This window comes from Cyanistes caeruleus, chromosome 1 (assembly GCF_971803275.1).
Source record: "Cyanistes caeruleus chromosome 1, bCyaCae1.hap1.1, whole genome shotgun sequence".
Classification (NCBI taxonomy): Eukaryota; Metazoa; Chordata; class Aves; order Passeriformes; family Paridae; genus Cyanistes; species Cyanistes caeruleus.
The window spans coordinates 56,252,419-56,272,243 of record NC_141701.1 but is presented as its reverse complement, the minus strand read 5'-3'; the positions used below and the strand labels follow the sequence as shown (position 1 = coordinate 56,272,243).

General features: G+C 36.1%; 1 protein-coding gene across 1 annotated transcript in view; it reads right to left on the bottom strand.

Moving 5' to 3' along the window:
- DOK6 (docking protein 6) overlaps positions 1-19,825 on the bottom strand; it is a 253,203-nt gene that overhangs the window by 91,341 nt on the left and 142,037 nt on the right. The window contains exons 4-5 of the mRNA XM_086893825.1: positions 16,245-16,364; positions 6,360-6,549 (exon numbers count right to left, since the gene is read on the bottom strand). Of these exons, the coding sequence (XP_086749951.1) occupies positions 6,360-6,549; positions 16,245-16,364 (310 nt within the window). The remainder of the gene's footprint in view (positions 1-6,359; positions 6,550-16,244; positions 16,365-19,825) is intronic.

Below are 19,825 nucleotides of genomic sequence, written 5' to 3'. Positions count from 1 at the left end.
ACAAGCCCTAATTTGACTATGAGGTAACTGTGTTATGAAGGGAGAAAGTAATTCAGGCACTTCAACTGAAAGGTACAATTCACGTTATGTCAGGACCATCAGGAGGAACTTAACATGCTGTCTGCTAATACATTAGTCAAACACAACACAATTCTTATTGATTTCATTAAAAAGCTTTGCAACATTTCAAATAAATGATATTGGACAGCTGGTGATCAATTGACAGTTGACTGATCCCTCTGTGATCTGCAAATATAATCCACTTCTACAGACACCTCAGAGATGATGGCTTTTCTTCTGAGCTGCATATCTTCTGTGTTCACTAGACAAAATCTGGTTGACTCTTTTTCTAACTGCATGTTTTCCATGCAGTACAAATTCATAAGAAAATTTACTGCTTGGGTAATGCTGAATTAATGAACTAGTGATGTACTCATTGCTATCAATTTTCTATTTATAAATTTATTCATTATTATGCTACACAACTTCATATATGAAGCTTGGTACTCTGTCCTAAGAGTTGCTGACTTCTCAGTCTATTTCTGTTAAAATTAATAAAGGTAAATTTATTCTCTCAATATATTGTCCTTCTTAAGATGTCATTATTTTTCTCATAAAAACTAGCTTTTGCAGTGACATGAAATGGCTCAGGCATTCTTTGTGAGTTGGGGAAAATCTTTTGTAGATTTGTACATCATGAGAGAATTTTCAAAACAGGGTTAAAAAAAGCAGAATGCTTTAGAAGGTACAATGCATTCCCATAGTCCACTATATGATGAAGAATTTCATTGGTATTGAGTTTTGGTGGAAATTGCTCTGACTTGTCAATGCTAGGGTAGTTTGAGAGGAGCCTTGGCAGAGACAAAATACAATGAGTACTTTATAAATCACTTACAATGAGCTATATTAGCTTTTGCTAGTAAAACAGTTCTTAGATTAGGTTCCATGATCAAAACCAGAGTAACAGTCCTGTAGATGAGTTAAACACACAACTCCTTTTTAAGTAGGGTTTAAGTGCATCAAATGACTAACATAGAACTTATTCCAGGTCAAGAATTTGGCAAGAGGCAAACTGAGAGTTGGAATGGAAAAAAGTAGGAATGGAACTACAATTACAACATATTACAGTATAACCTTGGCACGGCTAAATAGCAGGAACTAATGAAACCTTTTCAAGTGCTAAGAAATGCCACTTTCCCTAAAATTAGAGCTGCGTCATTACTGAGAAAAAAGCCAGGGTAGGATACATAAAAGAGATTAATGTTTCTTTTTCAAGAAAGTTTTTTATTTTCAGATTTTAGCAATATATGCAGCTTGTGGAAAGGAGATGAGAAAGAAGTGAAGGGACAATGAGGAAGCATAAAATTACAGAAAATTTATATTGTGGGTAATTTGGCTTTTTGAAAATATCACAAAGGTGTAAAATAAGGGAATCTTAGCAAACTTAACTATTTAAAGTATGAGATTCTGAGAGCTCTGAGCTAATGTTTATGTGAAATGATAAATTATTTATTGAAGCTGTACAAGTACTCATACTGCTGCTCAACCCCAAGTGACTCACAAATTCTATCACAAGCTTATGATTTATAATGATATTTACAATGATTTATAATATATGATTTATAATTCTATCATAAACCCATGATGGATAAATTTAATCTACTATTTAGATAATCCACCAGCAATCAGGAATTGCAGACTTCTCTTCAGGGAGGTATAGACCTGCACAGCAGTGTATGAAGTTCCATGACAGCTGTCTCACAAGGCACATGCATAAGGGGCCTCTTCCCACATAAGCAAACAAGAGCATGTTTCCTGTGACTGAGCTTTAGGGGTTAATTGACTAATACATTTCATATTAACACCAAAAATCACCACAGAGGACTGACAGACAAATGAAACATTTCAGTCAGATGTAGTGCCTGAAGCAAACAGTGAACTTTCTGCTTCAGATAACCCTAGCATCTGTGTATCTACCACAGAGAAAATGAATATATCAGTCTTGGGAAAAAAAAACCTGAGAAATTCTCATGTCACCAGTGTGTAATGCTTGAGCTTACTATTTTTCTTAACCAAAGGAACAGATTCCAGATCTTAGAAGTGATAGAGAATACCATATTTCATTAAATTTTCTCTGATGAACAAAAAAACCCAAATCAAAGGCAAATGAAGAAGGAATAGTTTAGTGTGGTTCAATGAGTCTCTTTGAATGCACAGCATGAATTGACTTGGAAATACTTGAGATTGTTTAAATTTCAACATCTTTTCTACAAAGTAAAAGAAATTGTATTTGCGAAAAAGGAGTGTGTAATAGATTTGTGGCTTCTTTTGCTCTCAAAAATCTAATCTCAAAAATCTCTGCTCTGCTGGAAACTCACAAAATTTGATAAATTTTGGCTAGAGTTTCCACAGCCCATCCCCTCATTATATTTTCTCACCATATTTAACTTGACTTCAGCTTTTTTTTTTTTTTTTTTTTTTTTTTTTTAATACTTCTGGCCAGTTATTTCACTTGACCAGACAGCTTCCATACATAGAAAATAATGTAAAAGACAAAATTACAGTAAAGTGAAAGAAAAGACATTTCAAAATGAACAAGGAGTCCATATGTGCCTAGTTTTCTCTGTGTCTCAATTCTGAATACTCAGGAGTCTCCTCTTATGCTCCTAAAAAGATGCCTCAGACAGCTTGTTTAGCTAAAAGGAAAGCTTGGACAACTGCCTTTTGCAGTTACCAAAGAGTGGAGTTTAAACATTGTTTATGGCCTTTACTATGGATGGTTTGGTTTACATCAGAAAATGAATCCTGTAACTTGGACAAGAGACTGAAAAGTATGTCTTCACATCTGATCAGGACTATCAAATGTTTCACCTCTAGCTGTTTTACTACTTTTCTGGCATGTTTCTTAAGTTGCATGTACTTAATGGAATCCTCTGGAGATTAATAGCAACTTCATCTGGACAGTTAGCATGGGCAGCTCTGTAAGGACACACTTCCTGTCTCAGGGGCTTAAAATCAGACAGTCAAAGACTAATTTAGCCCATGTACATGGAGCAGCACTTCCAAAAGTCTGAAGAGAAGGAAGTGCTTTCATGCAGGTCAACTCCACAGTGCCTCCAACATCTCCAATATCCAAAATAATGAGAATGAGGTGTCTGAACACATTATATACATCCATGAGCTAAGGCAATCCTGTGAATCATTGATGATTAAACACTGAAACTCCTGTTGTGGTTTAATCCCAGCTGACAACAAGCATCACACAGCCATTTTCTCACTCCCCCGCTGGGATGGGGGAGAGAATCGGAAGGGTAAAAGTGATGAAAGACAGTGGAATAGGTAAAGGAAAAGCCATGTGCACATGCAAAATGTCACAAGGAATTAATTCTCCACTTCCTATGGGTAGACAGGTGCTCAACCCTTCCCAAGAAAACTTCGCTCAACCACACATTACAATGACTTGGGAAGACAAATGCTATCTCTCCAAATGTCCCCCCTATTCCTTCTCTTTCCCCCTGCTTTATATGGTCATCATGATGCCATATGGTATAGGACTGTCCCTTTGGTCAGTTGGGTCAGCTGTCCTGGCTGTGTCCCCTCCCAGCTCCTTGTGCACCTCCAGCCTCCTCGCTGGTGGGGTGGGGTGAGGAGCAGAAAAGTCCTTAACTCTGTGTAAGCACTGCTCAACAGTAACTAAACATCCCCAGTTTGTCAACCCTGTGATCTGCACTAACCCCAAAACCAGCTGCTGTGAAGAAAATTAACCCTTCCTGAACCATCATGACTCCCCAGTCTAGTCCATGACTGGTTAGTTGGAACGCCTAGATGTTAAAAACGTAAATGCTGTGCTCTTAACTCAAGTGCTCTGATCAATTCACTGTGTCAGATAAACAGCATTAATCCACATAAAGCCATTGTGGTGCCTAATGGAGTTGTGAATGTTCTCTGATAGGTGAAGAGATTGCATGGGATTAGCCCTAATCAGGTGCTCGAGGTAATGAGAATTTCTCCACCCAGCATTCAACAAAGCCATACAAAATTGTTCTTTCCCCATATTTCAGCAGGGTTTGGACAGATGAAAAAGACAGATCAAGGAAATGACCGAGCAAGGAATATTTACTTTCATTGGTTCAATAAATAATAAAAAAATAAGGACAAATCTAACTCCACAGGTAGTGCAAAGACCCATATTTACAAACTCAAATTCAGTGCAGAACAAAACAGAAAAATCTAGGAAATTAAACGTTGAAATCTGACAGAACTCAGAATCTGAGTTCATTCCTCCCATATTTTAGACATTTTTTTAAATTGTGTAGTCACTGAATTTCATTAGACAAGAGAGCAGTTCAGTTTAATACATGCAAGTCCATATTCCATTTAAATGAAAAGCAGTATATCTATTAAAAGATATCTATTTATGTTATTGAAGGGATTTATTTTCTTAAAGTAATACCAAAACTCAGGATGTAAAATAAATATATAAAACCAAGCTCCTAATGTTCATGCAAACCTCATACACATATACTGGATATCTGCTAAAACACACTAAAACATAATAACCTATTTAAAAATATTTCCTTTAAAGCAATTGCCTACATTTGATATTTAAGCCTTAGGGAAAAATTAAAGCAACAACACTTTTACTGCATAACATTCTCATAAAACATGGATGAGTGCTTCATTTCTGATAAAACAACATGCATCAGGAATTTATTGTATTAAGGTACTAGCAGATTAGGGAACAAAGAAAATCATGTTCAGAAAGATGAGAAAGATGATTTGTTGATTAAAAAATAAAAATAAGCAAAACCCCAAGCAAATCAACAACAGATTTTAAAATGAGTGCTATTATTGCCCCATATAGCCTTCAGATGTTATTGAAGACACCAGCTTTTCTCCAGCCCTATTTTTTTACATCTATGCATTTCCAAATCAGATAGATAAAGTACTCCCAAGCAAGTAAAAAGGGAGGAATCAGATCAAAGACAATAAAGCATGACAGATAAAGGCAGAGCTATCTCATAATAATAAAACACAGGAAAACAATCCACTTTTCATCAGGTCATATGGTTCATGGACTATAGGAGCAGATGATATTCAGGTACTAGCATGGAATTAAAATACTGTAGGAGGCTTGAAATTGAATTAAAATACTGTAGGAGGCTTGAAATGCTAATTCATGCTAAAATTGTACATTTGAATAAATCCTTCAGCTTAATCACTGAAATCAAGTTGAAACATGGGTCAGCTTTAATTGTTTTTACTAAAAATATTAAATAAAGAAACCCAGTGATGTCTTCATGTGAACTCATCACAGAAAACTAACAGAATTCCAAAAAGGTCTAGTGACAGCAGTCTGGATATACAAATTACTCCTAAAATGGTAACTCCCAGTTATGGAAATGGCAGAGGAAAGATGGTATGGTGATCCATGGTTTTGTTTCTGATCACAAACTGTACTATTTTGTTAATAGTAATGAATAAGTATAGACCAAAAGGCATATAAAGATTTTTTAATAAGATAGTGTGTCTAACCCAAGAGTGTAGAGACACCTGTAATTTCACAGATGGTTTCAGAAAATCCAGCCTCCTCATAAAGGAGTATGACGAGCCATAAAAAAACCCAAATCAAACCATAAAAAACAATAGTCTAGAACCATAAAATACAAGTTGAAACACCACCAGAGGGAGGGCTAAATGCAGAATTATTTTTGTGCACAAAATGCAGAAAAGGCAGTGAACCTAATGGCAAGATATGAAATGCATTAAAAAGATATGAAAGAGAGGAAAAACAGAGCTCTATGGAAATTTAAAACTGATCTGAAGATGGAAATGGGAATGAGGATTAAAACTGCAGGCAGGAAAAAGAGCTAGCCTTTTTATGGGTTCACAATGTTCTCTGCAGTGCTGCTTGCAATTATACTCTAGGGTGGCAATCAGTCATCAGGAACATCCAAAAAGAGTAATAGCCACTGTAATGGAAGTTATTCCATTCATACTTGTGTGATGAGCCTTTTCCATGATCCAGAATTAATTTCTTCTACATCAAAAGTACTCAAATCATACCATACTAGTGTTTAAGCACAACGAGACTCATAAACCTTAAGAATGACATTTCAATCAGCGTTAAATAAAAGTCAGAGGAAGCTTAAGCTCATTTTTAATGTGAGGCATATTAATGTTTATTTCAAACACTGGCCTGAATATATTGAAAAGTAATATTCAGCAATGGGAAGTCTATGGAGAGGCCATGTAGTCTGTCTTGCTTTATAAGGAGAGGCTTATCTACCTTATCATATTGCTTATTCAAAAAAGCCCCACTGCTTTATTCCCTTTTTTTGCATCTCCTTAGCTCTTACCTTCCAGACTCAAAAGTAAACCACGTTGAGTCACGTCCGTATCTCCTCAAAGAGCTCAGAGGCCACATGACCAGCTTGACCTTGGCATTGTGGATGTCCCAGAGATAGATGTTTTCATGTGTGATCTGCATTGTACATTCCCCATAGATATCTAAATTTGGTGTAGGCATAAGGTATACGTTGAATCGTTCTGGAAAAAAAACACAAAGTAAGACATCATAGGTTAAAGCAAGATCTTATACTGGGAAAAAAAAAATTGAACTTGAAAGTCTTTAGTTCTGATGATCCAGAAATCACAGCCAAATTTCTGGCTTTAACAGAGGTGACAATCCAGAAATGCTTCAGCAGTCCTACTAGTGCAAAAGAGAGGAGTAAAAGGAAAACCATCTTCATTTCATTTTCCTTATAAATGATGCAGCAGTCTGAAACATCTTTCACAGATGATCTGCATAGTCCTCTTGGACATATGTTCCCAGCACCTTTACCTAGGTCCTTTTTTAACCCTCATGTAAAGGTCCATGACTCTTTATAAATCAAAATTCCTAATGACAAGAACTCTGACAGAGACTCCTCTCTCAAAGAAAGAGCTGAGCTAAAGGTATTCTGGCAAAATATGTATGTGCAACCATTGCCTCTTAGAAAAGCTGTCCTTGAAATTGCAAATCCAAGCTTACTTATCATAGCTTGTTAATAATTACATTACTTGCATTCAGTTTCTGTTTATTTGCCAAAGTCATTCTTATTTGCAAAATTAATAACAATTTCAATCATCTGTTGCTTTCTTGAAACATCTGATTCAACATGATATATTATTATGGTCATGACATCAATCATTATCAGCTGCACTTCACTTGCAAAGTGCACTTATTGCAGTAGGAGGTCAAGGGCATTAATAATTTTCTGAAGTACCTGAATTGCATGTGATTTAATAAGCAATGCAAAAAAACCCCCAAAAAACAAAAACATAAAAAAAGGAAAAAAAAAAGGAAAAAAACAAGATGATGTAAAACACCATTAACTCATATGGAAGAAAGTAAACATTATTAAGAAGAGAAATGTAAATAAAAATGTGATTTTCTTTGAAGGCTAACTAATGGTTCTATGAGTTGCTTCTACAAAAAATAAAAAACTTGTTGTTTAGTTGGAAGTGCCAGCCAATATTTTAATGCTACATGCATTGCAATATTAGGGCTTAATAGCATCATATGGGAAAGTGCAGTACATTCACTACTTTCCTCTCATAGTTTTTTTTTCATCTTTGAAATGGGCAGAAATGCAAAATATCTGTTCTACTGCCTGAAGGGTATTGACAACAAAAAAGTTAAGAACAATTCAAAGTATGAGCATGAGCAATGCTTATTCAACAACGAAATTAGGAAAACGTTTTTTAGAGGGACAACTGATAGGAAAATTGCCTCCAATTACTTGATAAAGTAAAAAGGGTTTGGTGTGGAATATTTTTAATCCACCATTGGAACTGAATTTTCTCACAGTGTCCTCATAGAAATTAGGCAGGAATTTAAATTTAAGCGAGAGAAATTTATTACTACACTCAAAATTAGCTTCCTGTTCTGTTTGAAATCCAGTATCATAGACATTATGTCTCTAAATTTTAAACATTTGATATATATATATTTTGACCAAAAAAAAATTATTAATTTTAATTAATATTTTAATATATTTATATTTTAATATATATTATAAATGTGGGTGAGTTTTTGTGTGTGAATAAAGTAGCAAAAGTTTGAGGAATTAGAGAAAGCAAGGAACTGCTGGCTGAGCAATAAAAAATGCTGCATAGCTATAAGTAAACTTGTCATCCCCAATGTTGTTCTGTTTCAGTCAATTTAATTTTGTCCTATTAATGACTCCCCAATTGATTCATTTAGCCACAACCTCTTCTCCCAGGCCCAAGTTCTCATTAGTCACACTAATGGGTTTCAGCCCTAAAAGTTTAATTTTATGACTAGGATCCCATGTGTGAAACTCCAGACATTTTGTGAAAGTCTTGCGACACACAGCACAAATAGCTGAGCAGAGGATGCTGAGATCACCAAGGAGAACTTCCCCTAATACTCAGAGGAGTGCATGGGGCAGGGGTCTAATGTAATGCCTACTAAACTAAATGGAAGGACTCACACTTGGGATTAACGGGTCAAAGACTGTATTGGGAAGGGAATGGTGGTGAAAAAGGTAACTTTCACTTTGCACTGGATTTTTTCATATAAATATAAAATATATGTATGTGTATGTGTATGTATATTTATCTACACCTCTTCGGTATCCTTATGTCATTGGGATTGTCACACAGAAATTCCTCACAACTGTGTAGGTGTGACTTTATCATATATTAGACTCCAGCTTTGCGCTGCTGTGCTGTCAGTTATTGCTACTTCCTTCCTCTATTTGAAAGAAAGATGCAGTAACTGGCCTGTCAGCTCCTTCTCTCCTGCATGACACGAAATAACACAGTGTATCTATGGGGGGATGGGGTTACTATATGAGAATGAAAATTCTTCACCGACAGATTGCCTCAGACAGCAGAGAAAATGAAAAGGTACAATTATTTTTTGAAGTAAACATTAAACTGTTGTGTGGAAAGCACAAAATATTTCAACTTGCTTTAGATGTTACTGGGATAGTTGTGAAATGCTCAACTTCTCTGATGTGTTTGAGGATGTTATTGCATGAAGGGCATTCAGGACATATGGTATCCTCAAACTGTCAGGAGACATTTGCTGACTTTGCACGGGAGGTCAGTGTCTAAGGTGAGATGTCAGGGATTAAAGGAAGTATGTCTGATTAAAGTGAACATCAGCTGCAGGGCAAAACGTAGCACCCTTGGAACTGAATCAAATTGGCAAGAAAAACAAAAGTACAAACATATGTGCTGGAGAAGACTGAGGATGAATAGTTATGTTAGAATAGAAATGTTGCTTTTGGAACAAAAACTATACTTTTGACTAGCGGGCAGCTGAGGACATGGAAAGGTGTAGATACTATTTAATGGTTTTGCTAATTAACATGCAGGGTCCAATTTTTCCATTTCAGAAAATATTTGAGCAGGTATCTAGCTAATGGTAATACAGTCATTCCATCCTTAGTGGCATGTTTTGTCCTTACACTTACAGGGGCAAAAACAACCCATTCATCATGGGCCAGATTTGGGAACCCCAGCTGAATTCTGACACTAAATCTTCTGAATGACATTGAATAAATAGGTTATTTTGCTTCTCTTTGGTTCAGATATTGTCTGCATATGAGTAGGATGAGATAGTATCAGTTCATTGGCTAGTAAGACTAAGCAAATAGAAATTGATAAGGGAGCCAGAAAGGAGGGAGGTGGAAGAAACCAAACAAGTAGATGTTACATTGTTGGACAAGCTAAGACTGGAACTGAACAGGCATGGTTCCTCAGCATTCAGGATTCCTATCCTCCTCCCTTCTCTAAACTGGTGTGAGCAAAGTTCAGGGAGTAGGGGAGCCAGAATGAGAGAAAAAATGCTGATATATTGCTACACTTATTATTCCATTCAATGTGACTGCTCTTTCTCATCTTGAATAAGCAGAGCAATGCTTCATCATACACTTAGTGCATGTAAAGGTGTTTAGCACTTGGGCTTTGGCAAGACTACATTTAATAATGCTTTCCAGGGCATAGGAGCATAGGAGTCTTTACGAAAATGAGCATATTGACTGAGACGGAGACTTGGCAGCAACTCTACAACGCTCTCAGCCTTCCAGCTGTACTGGGGGAGCAAAATGACTGGAGCCCAGCAACTCTGATTCTGCCACTTTATCACTGGATTCCTCTGGTTAAATCATCCCAGCTGGAAAACCAACCAGATGACACTGCAATCTTGCCATCCAGATGCTTGGTTTCATTTTAGCTTTAATGATGGGTAAAAAATTACTTATAGGAGACAGTCAGGTTGGTGGGCCCTATATAAATAAGTAGAGGTTCTGAAAGCAAATATTCAGTCTGTATGTGAAAGAAACTCCTACACCTATGCGACTTCTGTTGCTGACCAACTGTGGCTAATTTTCAGGTGGAAAGAGAGCTTAAAGTCTTGAAAGTGCAGCATTTTGTGTTATTCATATCTCAGGGCTATTAGAATGCTTCCCTTCTGCTGTACTCAGTGGGAACCAGGTTTTCAGAATCAAGATTTTTCCTTTGCTTATAAATATTCTGCTTTGTTTCGATTAAAAATGTGAGCATCTCAATAAAAATATAAAGGTAGGTAAATACTTCAAATTGTTTCACTGGTAAGCAGTAAGGTAGAGAAGAAACTGAAGGATCATTGGATTAACATTAAAACTGTAAACACCTTACTTTTCTGAATAAAGGTGTCTGTGTTTCATTTATTTTTAAAAAAAACCCCAGCAAACAAACCTATTGTATAAAAATGGATTAAGGATAACAGAGGATGAATAAAAAACCATGCAAAGTACTTTTATGTATTAAATTATAGAGATTTTACAGACCCTAGAAAATGCCCTAAAACACATCAGCTCTGTGAATGCAATTACAAAGTCTCTCTGCTTTGGCTGTAGTTTGTAATCTCAATACGTAGCAGAAAGAAATGCTTTATAATCCTCTTCTGAGGATTCAAGGACGTTGTTCACTATGAAAAGCTACATTTTTACTAACAAGAATTAATGAGATTCTTGCAATTAAAGTCCAGGAAGCAGTACTGCTGCTCCTGTATAAGGTTTTTAAATAAAAAAGGAAGGTAAAACCAATGTTATGAAAGAAGGAAAACCTTACAAAGGAAGTAATTTTATGAAATACCAATTTAAATATTAGGCAGGGAGGAAAAGCAAAAATTCAATTATCTTTCAAACTTTTCCAGATTTTGAAAACAAAAAATTGTTTTGAAATGGAATAGTTTTTTAAAGAAATTAAAGCCTCAAAACACATAATTAGAAAGCCTCATATTGATTGATATCACAGGAATGAGTCAGAAGTAAATAAGATACAGCAGCAAAGGATGGATCTGGCCTTCAGTTTAAAAATCTGCATTTTAACATTTTCCCATTTTCTTTAGGTTTTACATCAGGTTTACAGGTAAAGTTTAACAGAAAATGGTTTAGTAGAAGTATTCAGGTATTTCAGTGCTATTTAGTATTCAAACTGACAGGAATAGTGTCTTCACCAAATAGAAGCACCTACTCCTAAAAAGTGAATTTATTAAGAGTCTACACATAATGCTTTTTAAACCAATATTATCTTGAATATTCTGATTTATTTTTCACAGTAAATACACTCTGTCATTTTATATTGTCCATTTGGATGACATCTTTCAAATTGCTTCCTTTTATAAAGAATGAAAATAGCAACACATTGGGCACATTGTCCATTGTGAGAATGGAGAAATTCTGGCTATGTCATCACCTGGGAAGATAAGAATTAAAAAATAACCCCACAACCCCAGAATTTGTTTTTATCATTATGTTTTGGTGTGTATTGCAAATGCTTCCAAATGCATTGAGAGCTGGAAAGGAAGCTTCCAATTCTTCCACTCTACATTCACAACTTCTTCATCTAGCAGCAGCTTGAGAAATCTAAGGATTATGAAATGTGCATGTAAGAATCACAGCACATTGCTTAGAAGACTTGTCAACAGCGTAATCAGATCCAACTTAGTCCAGATTTTATTTCATAGAATTACAACTGTGTATTATTATTTGTCCTATCATTGCATATAAAGCTTCACTGCCACTATATTAAATTAATTACCTGAATAGGATTCTGAAGTGAGGTCTCTACTGCTTTTGCTTTCATATGGCATTTTAATACTTTAGAAAATAATCTAAAAGGAAATTTATAAACACTAGAGACCATGTTCAGTGTGAAAATAAATTTTAACAGAAACAAGGTTGCTGCTATAGGGCTGAGGTACACCAACCAATCACCTAGATTAGCAGAAAAGAGAAGGTAAAATGGTTGGAGAGCAACAGAAGCTTCATTTCACATCTCACTTAAATTGCAATTTGTGCATCATTCCAAGTTAAGCAGCCATTAGTTGTGAGCCTTAAATTTAAAAAGAAAACCACCTAATAGTAATTTTCCGCAGCAGAGTTCATACAGCAAGACTTGTGGTAATACTTCTGGAAAGCAATAATGGAGCTGAAATCCAGTGAGAAGCTTCTTGTTACTGATGTGCTTTGCACAAGAGTTGCTTAGATGTCTTCTCTATCCTTCCTACAAGACCCAGTAGCAGAGGTCTCTGCTATAAGCAGAGCAGCTCTACAGCTTGCCTCATTTTGCTGTCACCGCTGCAGAACTGCTTGGTGCTGGAGGCTCAAACAACAGCGCAACTACGCTGAAACAGATCTCACTGGCACTTACTGGCCAACCCACAACGATAAAAGAATGCCTCTTTCAGGTACCTATTGTCATGTGACAGAACTGCCTTGTGATTGTATGGCCTTTGCACGCCAAACAGTGGTTTTGCCAGCCTTCAGGGTAACTTGTTTTGCAAACCATGTTGTTGCATTCCAGAGAATCAGGTGTCTTCCCGTCTCAAATCTAAAGCTCATCTCAGAAGAACCACAAGAGCAAGACTGGGAGTATAAACAGGCTCAAAAATAATAAAAAGAGGTATTACACAAATGATAGAAACCAAGCATATTTTCTTTACTATGTATTTTCTGAAATTTGTATTTTTTGTGTATAAAAATACAAGTAGCATGTAGCAATTTTAGTGGCCCCAGGGCAATAACAATGACAAAGATTATTTCAAATTATTTCAAATGTTGCAAACTGAGGGTAGTGGCTTTGGTGTCATATACAGCAAAAACCCTACAAATCTACACATCAGAAAGTTGGGTTTTTTTTCAAGAGAGACAAAATTTATTTATCTGATGCATTTGGTGAATACCCTTACATCATTAAAATGTCCTTTAAAAACAAGAATGAGCAATAGTTGAACACATAAAGATCACTGCATATTAAAAATATAATCTCTTGGAAAAGGTAAATCAGCTCATGAAAAAAACCACCTTCTTAGGATAGTTTTTCTAGTCCAAAGAAGTATCATTACCAAATTTTACACTTTTCAGAAAACCTTTAGTGAAAAGTAACTATTTGAAAAAATCTCAGTAGAATGGGACATGATTAATGCTTAATACACCTGTTCTTTTGGCATTAATGCATTAACACCTGTTATATCATAGAGATATGAACAGTATGACACCATTATTCAATGTCTTTTAGACTTTAAAACTATGAAAAAAAATATCCAAAACTGAAAACCCATTAACACTCTAATATTTATTACAATCTGTGGTCTTGCTCAAGCAATAAGAGACATCTTTTGTTCAGTGACCTGAAAGAAAGCCTTTTTACAGGTCAGGCAACAGAAGTTGCATAAAGCTAGATGCTGAGGCTGAGACTCTGTTACACGTTTTACAAACTGTATTCTCACATCTCTGTTTCAAGTAAGCATTAATACATTTACTAAGTCAAGAGGAATTCTACGACATTGACACACTTGCAATATGTTTTCAGGAAATGACATTCAAAGGTACTACACTGGTATTCAGCTTTTATTTAACAAAAAAAAACCAAACAAAAACCAACAAAAAACAACTTATCCAGAGAGTGACACAGCTGCCATTTTCAAAAAGAGCAAGATTTCAGACACTTCATACACATAGCCACTGTTCACAAAATTCCAATTGTGAAATTAACTTCGACCTTTCAGTTTCAGGTCAAAAGCTGAACAAGAATATTTATAAGCAAAAGCTCAGTAGACTTTCAAAAGTTTTTGAGGTATCTTTTGAACTACCATTTTTGATAGTATGTGTGTAAAAGCTGCAGTATGGGGAAAATGTGCAAGAAAATAAACTCAAGAACTGAAATTATTCCCCCCAAATCACCAAATGATACTACCCTTGAACTAGTCACCTTTTTAATCACACTGTCATGTGGGGGATGACACTGCCAGGTTTGCAGAATAAGGTAACCAGTGTAAACTGAAGGCACGGTTCCACTCAGCTGGAGAAATCTGCTGTAGGAATTTGAGTGCAGCTGCAGGTTCTTACAGCACAGATAAATGAAGAAAATGCCAGATTTCATACCTATAGTAAGAATCTCTGCACTTTTCCCTCCTTCCAAGTTGATTAAAACACACCCACAACAGAATTTGCTTTGCCTCTGAACAAGACAATTTTGAATTTCAAACATGCTTATTAAAATGCAAAGATGTGCACCAAGGGGATGAGGGAAGGATGAGGATAGGTATCAGAATTACTTGTCTGAGATACTGTAACTAATGATTTAGCAGAGCATGCTCGTCAAATATTGGATTATATGTATTCAGTCACTTGTTTTAAAAGAATACAGCTAATGATACCCTCCATGCATTATTATTCATGTGATTTGTACAACAAATACATGCTTTGCCTCTTTGTTTCCTTCCATTTATTTACTTAGAACAATAAAGATGCTAATTATGTTCGTGTATGCTGGTTGGTAACACTGCAATTAATTTCTAGACTAAGGCAATTGAATCAAAACTAGTTCATACAACAGAACAAATATATATGCCTCCTGGAGGTCATGTGTGTCTAACAGGATCTCTTTCAGGAACATGATAAAATGTAATATTCGTCATCTATGTCTAAAAGCTGCTGGAGAGTACATGAATTCACTGCAGAAAGAGCTTGATGATTTCAAGCTACTTTTCTGTTGACATTCCAGGCTTATGACAAGGTTTATTTCCTTTCACATTTGTGAAAGACCTCCACCTGTTCACACAGTTCTCTCTTCAGTGGCATGCAGATGAGTTTTATACCTATAGCCTATGAACATATAGCAGATGGGATGCTCTGAGTGCTGTCTGATCATTATCACTTTCCTACAACATTAGCAGCTCTCCCTTTGTTAAGTAGTTTGAGACTACAAATTGAATTCTGTGTCTCATAGCAGGCAAACAACTTCATGAATGCTTGAACTTCTTTTAAATCCCATTTCAACATGTCTGCTTTTTGAACAAAATTCCTTAAAGATTTCTGTATATTTCATGCTGTGCGCTATTAGGTTCAGAGAAATAATATAATAAATAAAGTGCCACACATTCTATAATTTAATGACATAATTTTGTTTATAATGATAGTTGGCTTGATATTTTATGACCATTGAGGCAGTGTGTGTTATTACTTTGTTGAAAGCTATTGGATCTTATAGAAGCATCAAGACAGTAATAATCATTGAGAGCTGTAATTTAGGGAGGACTAAATGAGCACATTTTGTGTTGCCCTCGTGTTCATTAATAGGAATTAAATGACAGGGTAATCAGAGATTTTCTTTTGTTATTGCCTATTCCATCCACTAGCATTCTTTCTGTGCACGTGTCTAATGCAAATAGCCTTTAGATGAAAACTTACAACTCAGGCTTAGTGAGGCCTGACATCTGTCTCTGCCCTTTTCACCCATATTTGACAGCATTTAGATGATCCTGACTTCAATATTCAAGACAGGTAGGAGTTTAAAGCAAATATGTGTTTTGCAGTCCAAATTGCTGTTGGTATGTTCATCACTGTCCTTAAAAGGCTGCAAAACAACAGCTGCTGCTTTATTCCTCTGCACAAAAACCGTAATTTCCAGAAACAGAAAGGTCATGGCTATCATTTCCCATGACAGGGAAATCTGAACACAATGAAGACATGAAGTCACTCTATATGTATTATTTGGCATGGAATTTAATCATCTACTTGTATAAAAAATTAAGCTTGAGCTTCAAAAGCATATCCAAATGCTTAGTTACTAATGATGTGGTTCTAGCTACTAGCAAAGGTCTTCACAACAACAGGCACAAGCAAAGATGACATGGGACATCACCTAGGAACTGATTTAGGAGCCAATAAAAAGTTACTTACCATTTTGTTCTCTCTGGACTCCAGCAGCAAGCAAATCTGGTTCCCCAAGACTTATATCATTGAGCCTGGCCCCTAGACATTCCATGCAAAGATGTTTGCACCACTCCTCTGCCTCTAGTTCTGAGGAAACAGAAAAAAAATTCCATTCATGTTGATATTTAAAAAAAAAAAAAAGGGTGAAGTTAAATTGATACTTTCTTACTGACAAGGTTTATCACAATATGATTGTGTTGAAACATGAGTTATTAGCATAAAGTCCCACATTAATTTCTTTGCCTCAATTTATGAAATTTTAAAAAGGATTACACTATTAGGACTGCATCTTCCATCCTCAAATCTGAGAATAGGAAGTGGAGTTAACAAAGAAGAGGAATAATGAATTTTCAAGGCAGTATATTTCTAGTGGGCCTTCTTGAAAGAAAAATGCAATTTAGAAAAAATTCATATATAGTAGCTGAAATATTCTTTACTGCTTTTTAGGCAATTTTGAACTCTTAAAGTACTTTCTTTTTCTAAAGGTGCTAGAGCATTTTTCTAAAATAAAAAAAAAACAAACGGTTATAAAATGCTCTTCAAATGCCAAACTTCCCTCTCTGCTGTAGTGAAAGACTGTGCCTGTCAAGGTATTCTGAATAATTAATTTCTTCAGTTCTGTTCACCTTCTTTTAGTCTCAGGGCAATTTGGGCATTTATCAAAACATTTATAAGAAGATTCAAAACCTCCCAGCTCTTTCTGACTTCTCCATTGCATCCCATTGATGCAATATGAGAGCTCCCTATCTGCCAGCCCAGCAAAATGTGGATTCCACAAGGTGTAATTCCTCCACACGCCACAACATCCTCCCATTCTACTTCAGCTTCATCCTATCCACTACCCAAACTTAGCATCATGAAATCCCTGGCATTGGTCAAACAAGCATCATCCCAAATTGGAGCTAACACAGTGTGAAACTAGAACCCAGAAAAATCATTCAACTACCCTGAATGTCTTGTATTTGCAGGAAAGACTTCACCTGAAGGAAAGTTCCTGGAGAGCAGGCTCAGAACCACACACTCACTGAGCATCCATGGTCACAGGCAGTCTCTATCTAATCCTCCTCAACAGTGAGTGACTCCAGTAATCTAGAAATGTTTGCATAAGACTGCCAGTTTTCTCAGTCCAGTTTTTGGGGACATTGGGAAAATCATTTTGGGGACATTTGTGACAATCTCTCCAACGTACTACTGAAATTTGGAGAGAGAAAAATACTGCATGCAAGCCTCAATTCATTTAATGATGATGAAACATTGAAATTAGTGATTTTTTTTTATCTGAGAAAAACTCCTGTAAGCTTAACTGGTACAGTCCTGAAATTCTTGCCTGGTTAGACACAGATCTCATAGAAATGTTTGCTGGACAAGAAAGGGAGACAGGTATGCAGTTCCAGGTCTCCAAGAACCTTTGGATACCTTCCTATGTTCAGCATCTTGAATAATCCAGGAATCCAGGATCCATATCTTTCCTGAGTTATTCTGGTTATCAGCTGACTAAGTTCCTAAACAAACAGCTGAGATAACTGTTTATCAATAACTGTTAAATAGAGCCTATTTAAGGATTTTTGAGAGCAAAATATGGTTGTTGTCACAAGAATTTGGGGGTGCTTCTTCCGAGTGTTGTTAGAAAAGTGTGGTGTCCCTTAACCCTTCCTGCTTTTTTGCAGCCTTTGTCCCAGGACACAGATTCCTGAAGTTGGTCTTCTCATAGCATCCTCACCTTCTAGTGGTAAGAGAATATTATGTCAGTAACATACAGATGACATTTAGCTTTGTAGGTGAAAAGAAAATATTGAGGTAACAGCACACTGTTTCTCCAACATGGCTACAGATGCAGCCTCCCTGATGGAAGTAAGGACAGCAGTAAAAATTTACTTTTAAACTGGCTTTTTTTTTTTTTTTTTAACCAGCTTTTAAAATAATCAAGATGAATTTGTTTAAATGGCTATTTCCAAAATTATTCTACTCATACATGAAGAAATTTCACAAATATTTTCCCTTCCCTTCCTCTCTTTCAGCATTTGCCATTTCCTTGGATACTTGTGAGGTCTTTTGAACTGAAGCCATGGCTTATAAATCCCACTTTCCCATGGAGGAGGTTTCATGCCAGGGAGACAGATGACAGAACTGGACCCCAAGACACGCTGCCCTGTTATGGCAGCATGTGGATGGGATGACTGAGCAGGGCACCAGCACACAGGTAAGAGAGTTGAGGTGCCATTCAATTGCCCAAGATCTGCTTCCAATTATAGATAAAGACAGGGCAATCAATGGGCAAAGCTGGTAGCACAAAGGTGACAGTGCAAATTTAGGCAAGTGCTCCCATGGTTGTTTTTTGGCTTCTTTTCTGCCTAAACTGTGTCACAGAACAATATATATGCTGACATAATGCATAGCTCTATATAAAGCCTGCAATTTTTCCTGGAGTGTGGCCAGGACATAACATTTTATGTATTTTATAAAATCTTCATTTTATTACTTTTTTTTTATTGTGCTTGCACCCAGACTGAAAGGACTTGTACTGAAAATGTAGAATGAGATGATGGTAAACAAACACTAACCTAACCTTTCTAATATTACAAATATCTGAGAAGAAAGTGAAGCACACTGGTAATCCCATAAATCCAGTTTAACATCAATATATATTCAAAAGAGGACTCATGTAAAAGCAACAAACTCAACTTCTATGTATTCTCACACCAAATTTCCAGTAGATGTTTTTGGAAACAAACAAGCAAACAAAGTGTTCTAGGAAGCTGTTTCTTCCATGTGTGCTTTTTTGTCTCCTCAATCTACTTGCTTCTCTCTTTTACAGGAACACCTAGGTCTTGAAAGTTTGGATCCAGAAACCCCCTTTCAGAGTGTTCAACTGGCAGTTTACTTTAAGCTGCTTCCTTATTGCTGCCAGACACTGATGATTAGGCCCAGATTAGACCATTCTCCAACTGCCATACAGAAGAAACTTATCTTAGTATGAGCATTTTAAGATCATGACTATATTTTGCAAAGTGTAGGCTACAGCATGCATTGTACTGCTGTATAAGTCAAAATTTCTATCTTACAAAAATGATTGACTTAATGCTACAGGAAATATAGTTTCAATGCAGAACAGAAATATCTTCCCACAGAACTGTGAGGATTTGTGTCTGCTGTCAGAAGAATCAACATTATCTACAAATGTGTCTGGAAGGTCAAGGGTATGAAGGTAGCGGATGAGTTAGTCTTGCCTAATGCATTTTGATAGCTATTGCTTACTTGCAGGGAATTGCCTTCAACCTTCTCCTTGATGGACATGTGAAACCTTTTTTTTTTTAGAAGCATGTGAATTATTTTTCAAAACCAGAGCCTTGATTCTCCTTTCACCATGCACATCAATAAAGCAATCCGCCATCCTTGTGTAAAATGTCTACAGAATGTCTTGTGTTTCTGGGTAACAATTAAATATTATTTATGATACAAAAAATTATTTATTATAATTTACAGTGCATATATGTGTCATGGCAGCAATCTTTAAGAATGCCAGGTACCACATCAGAAAACAGAGATAT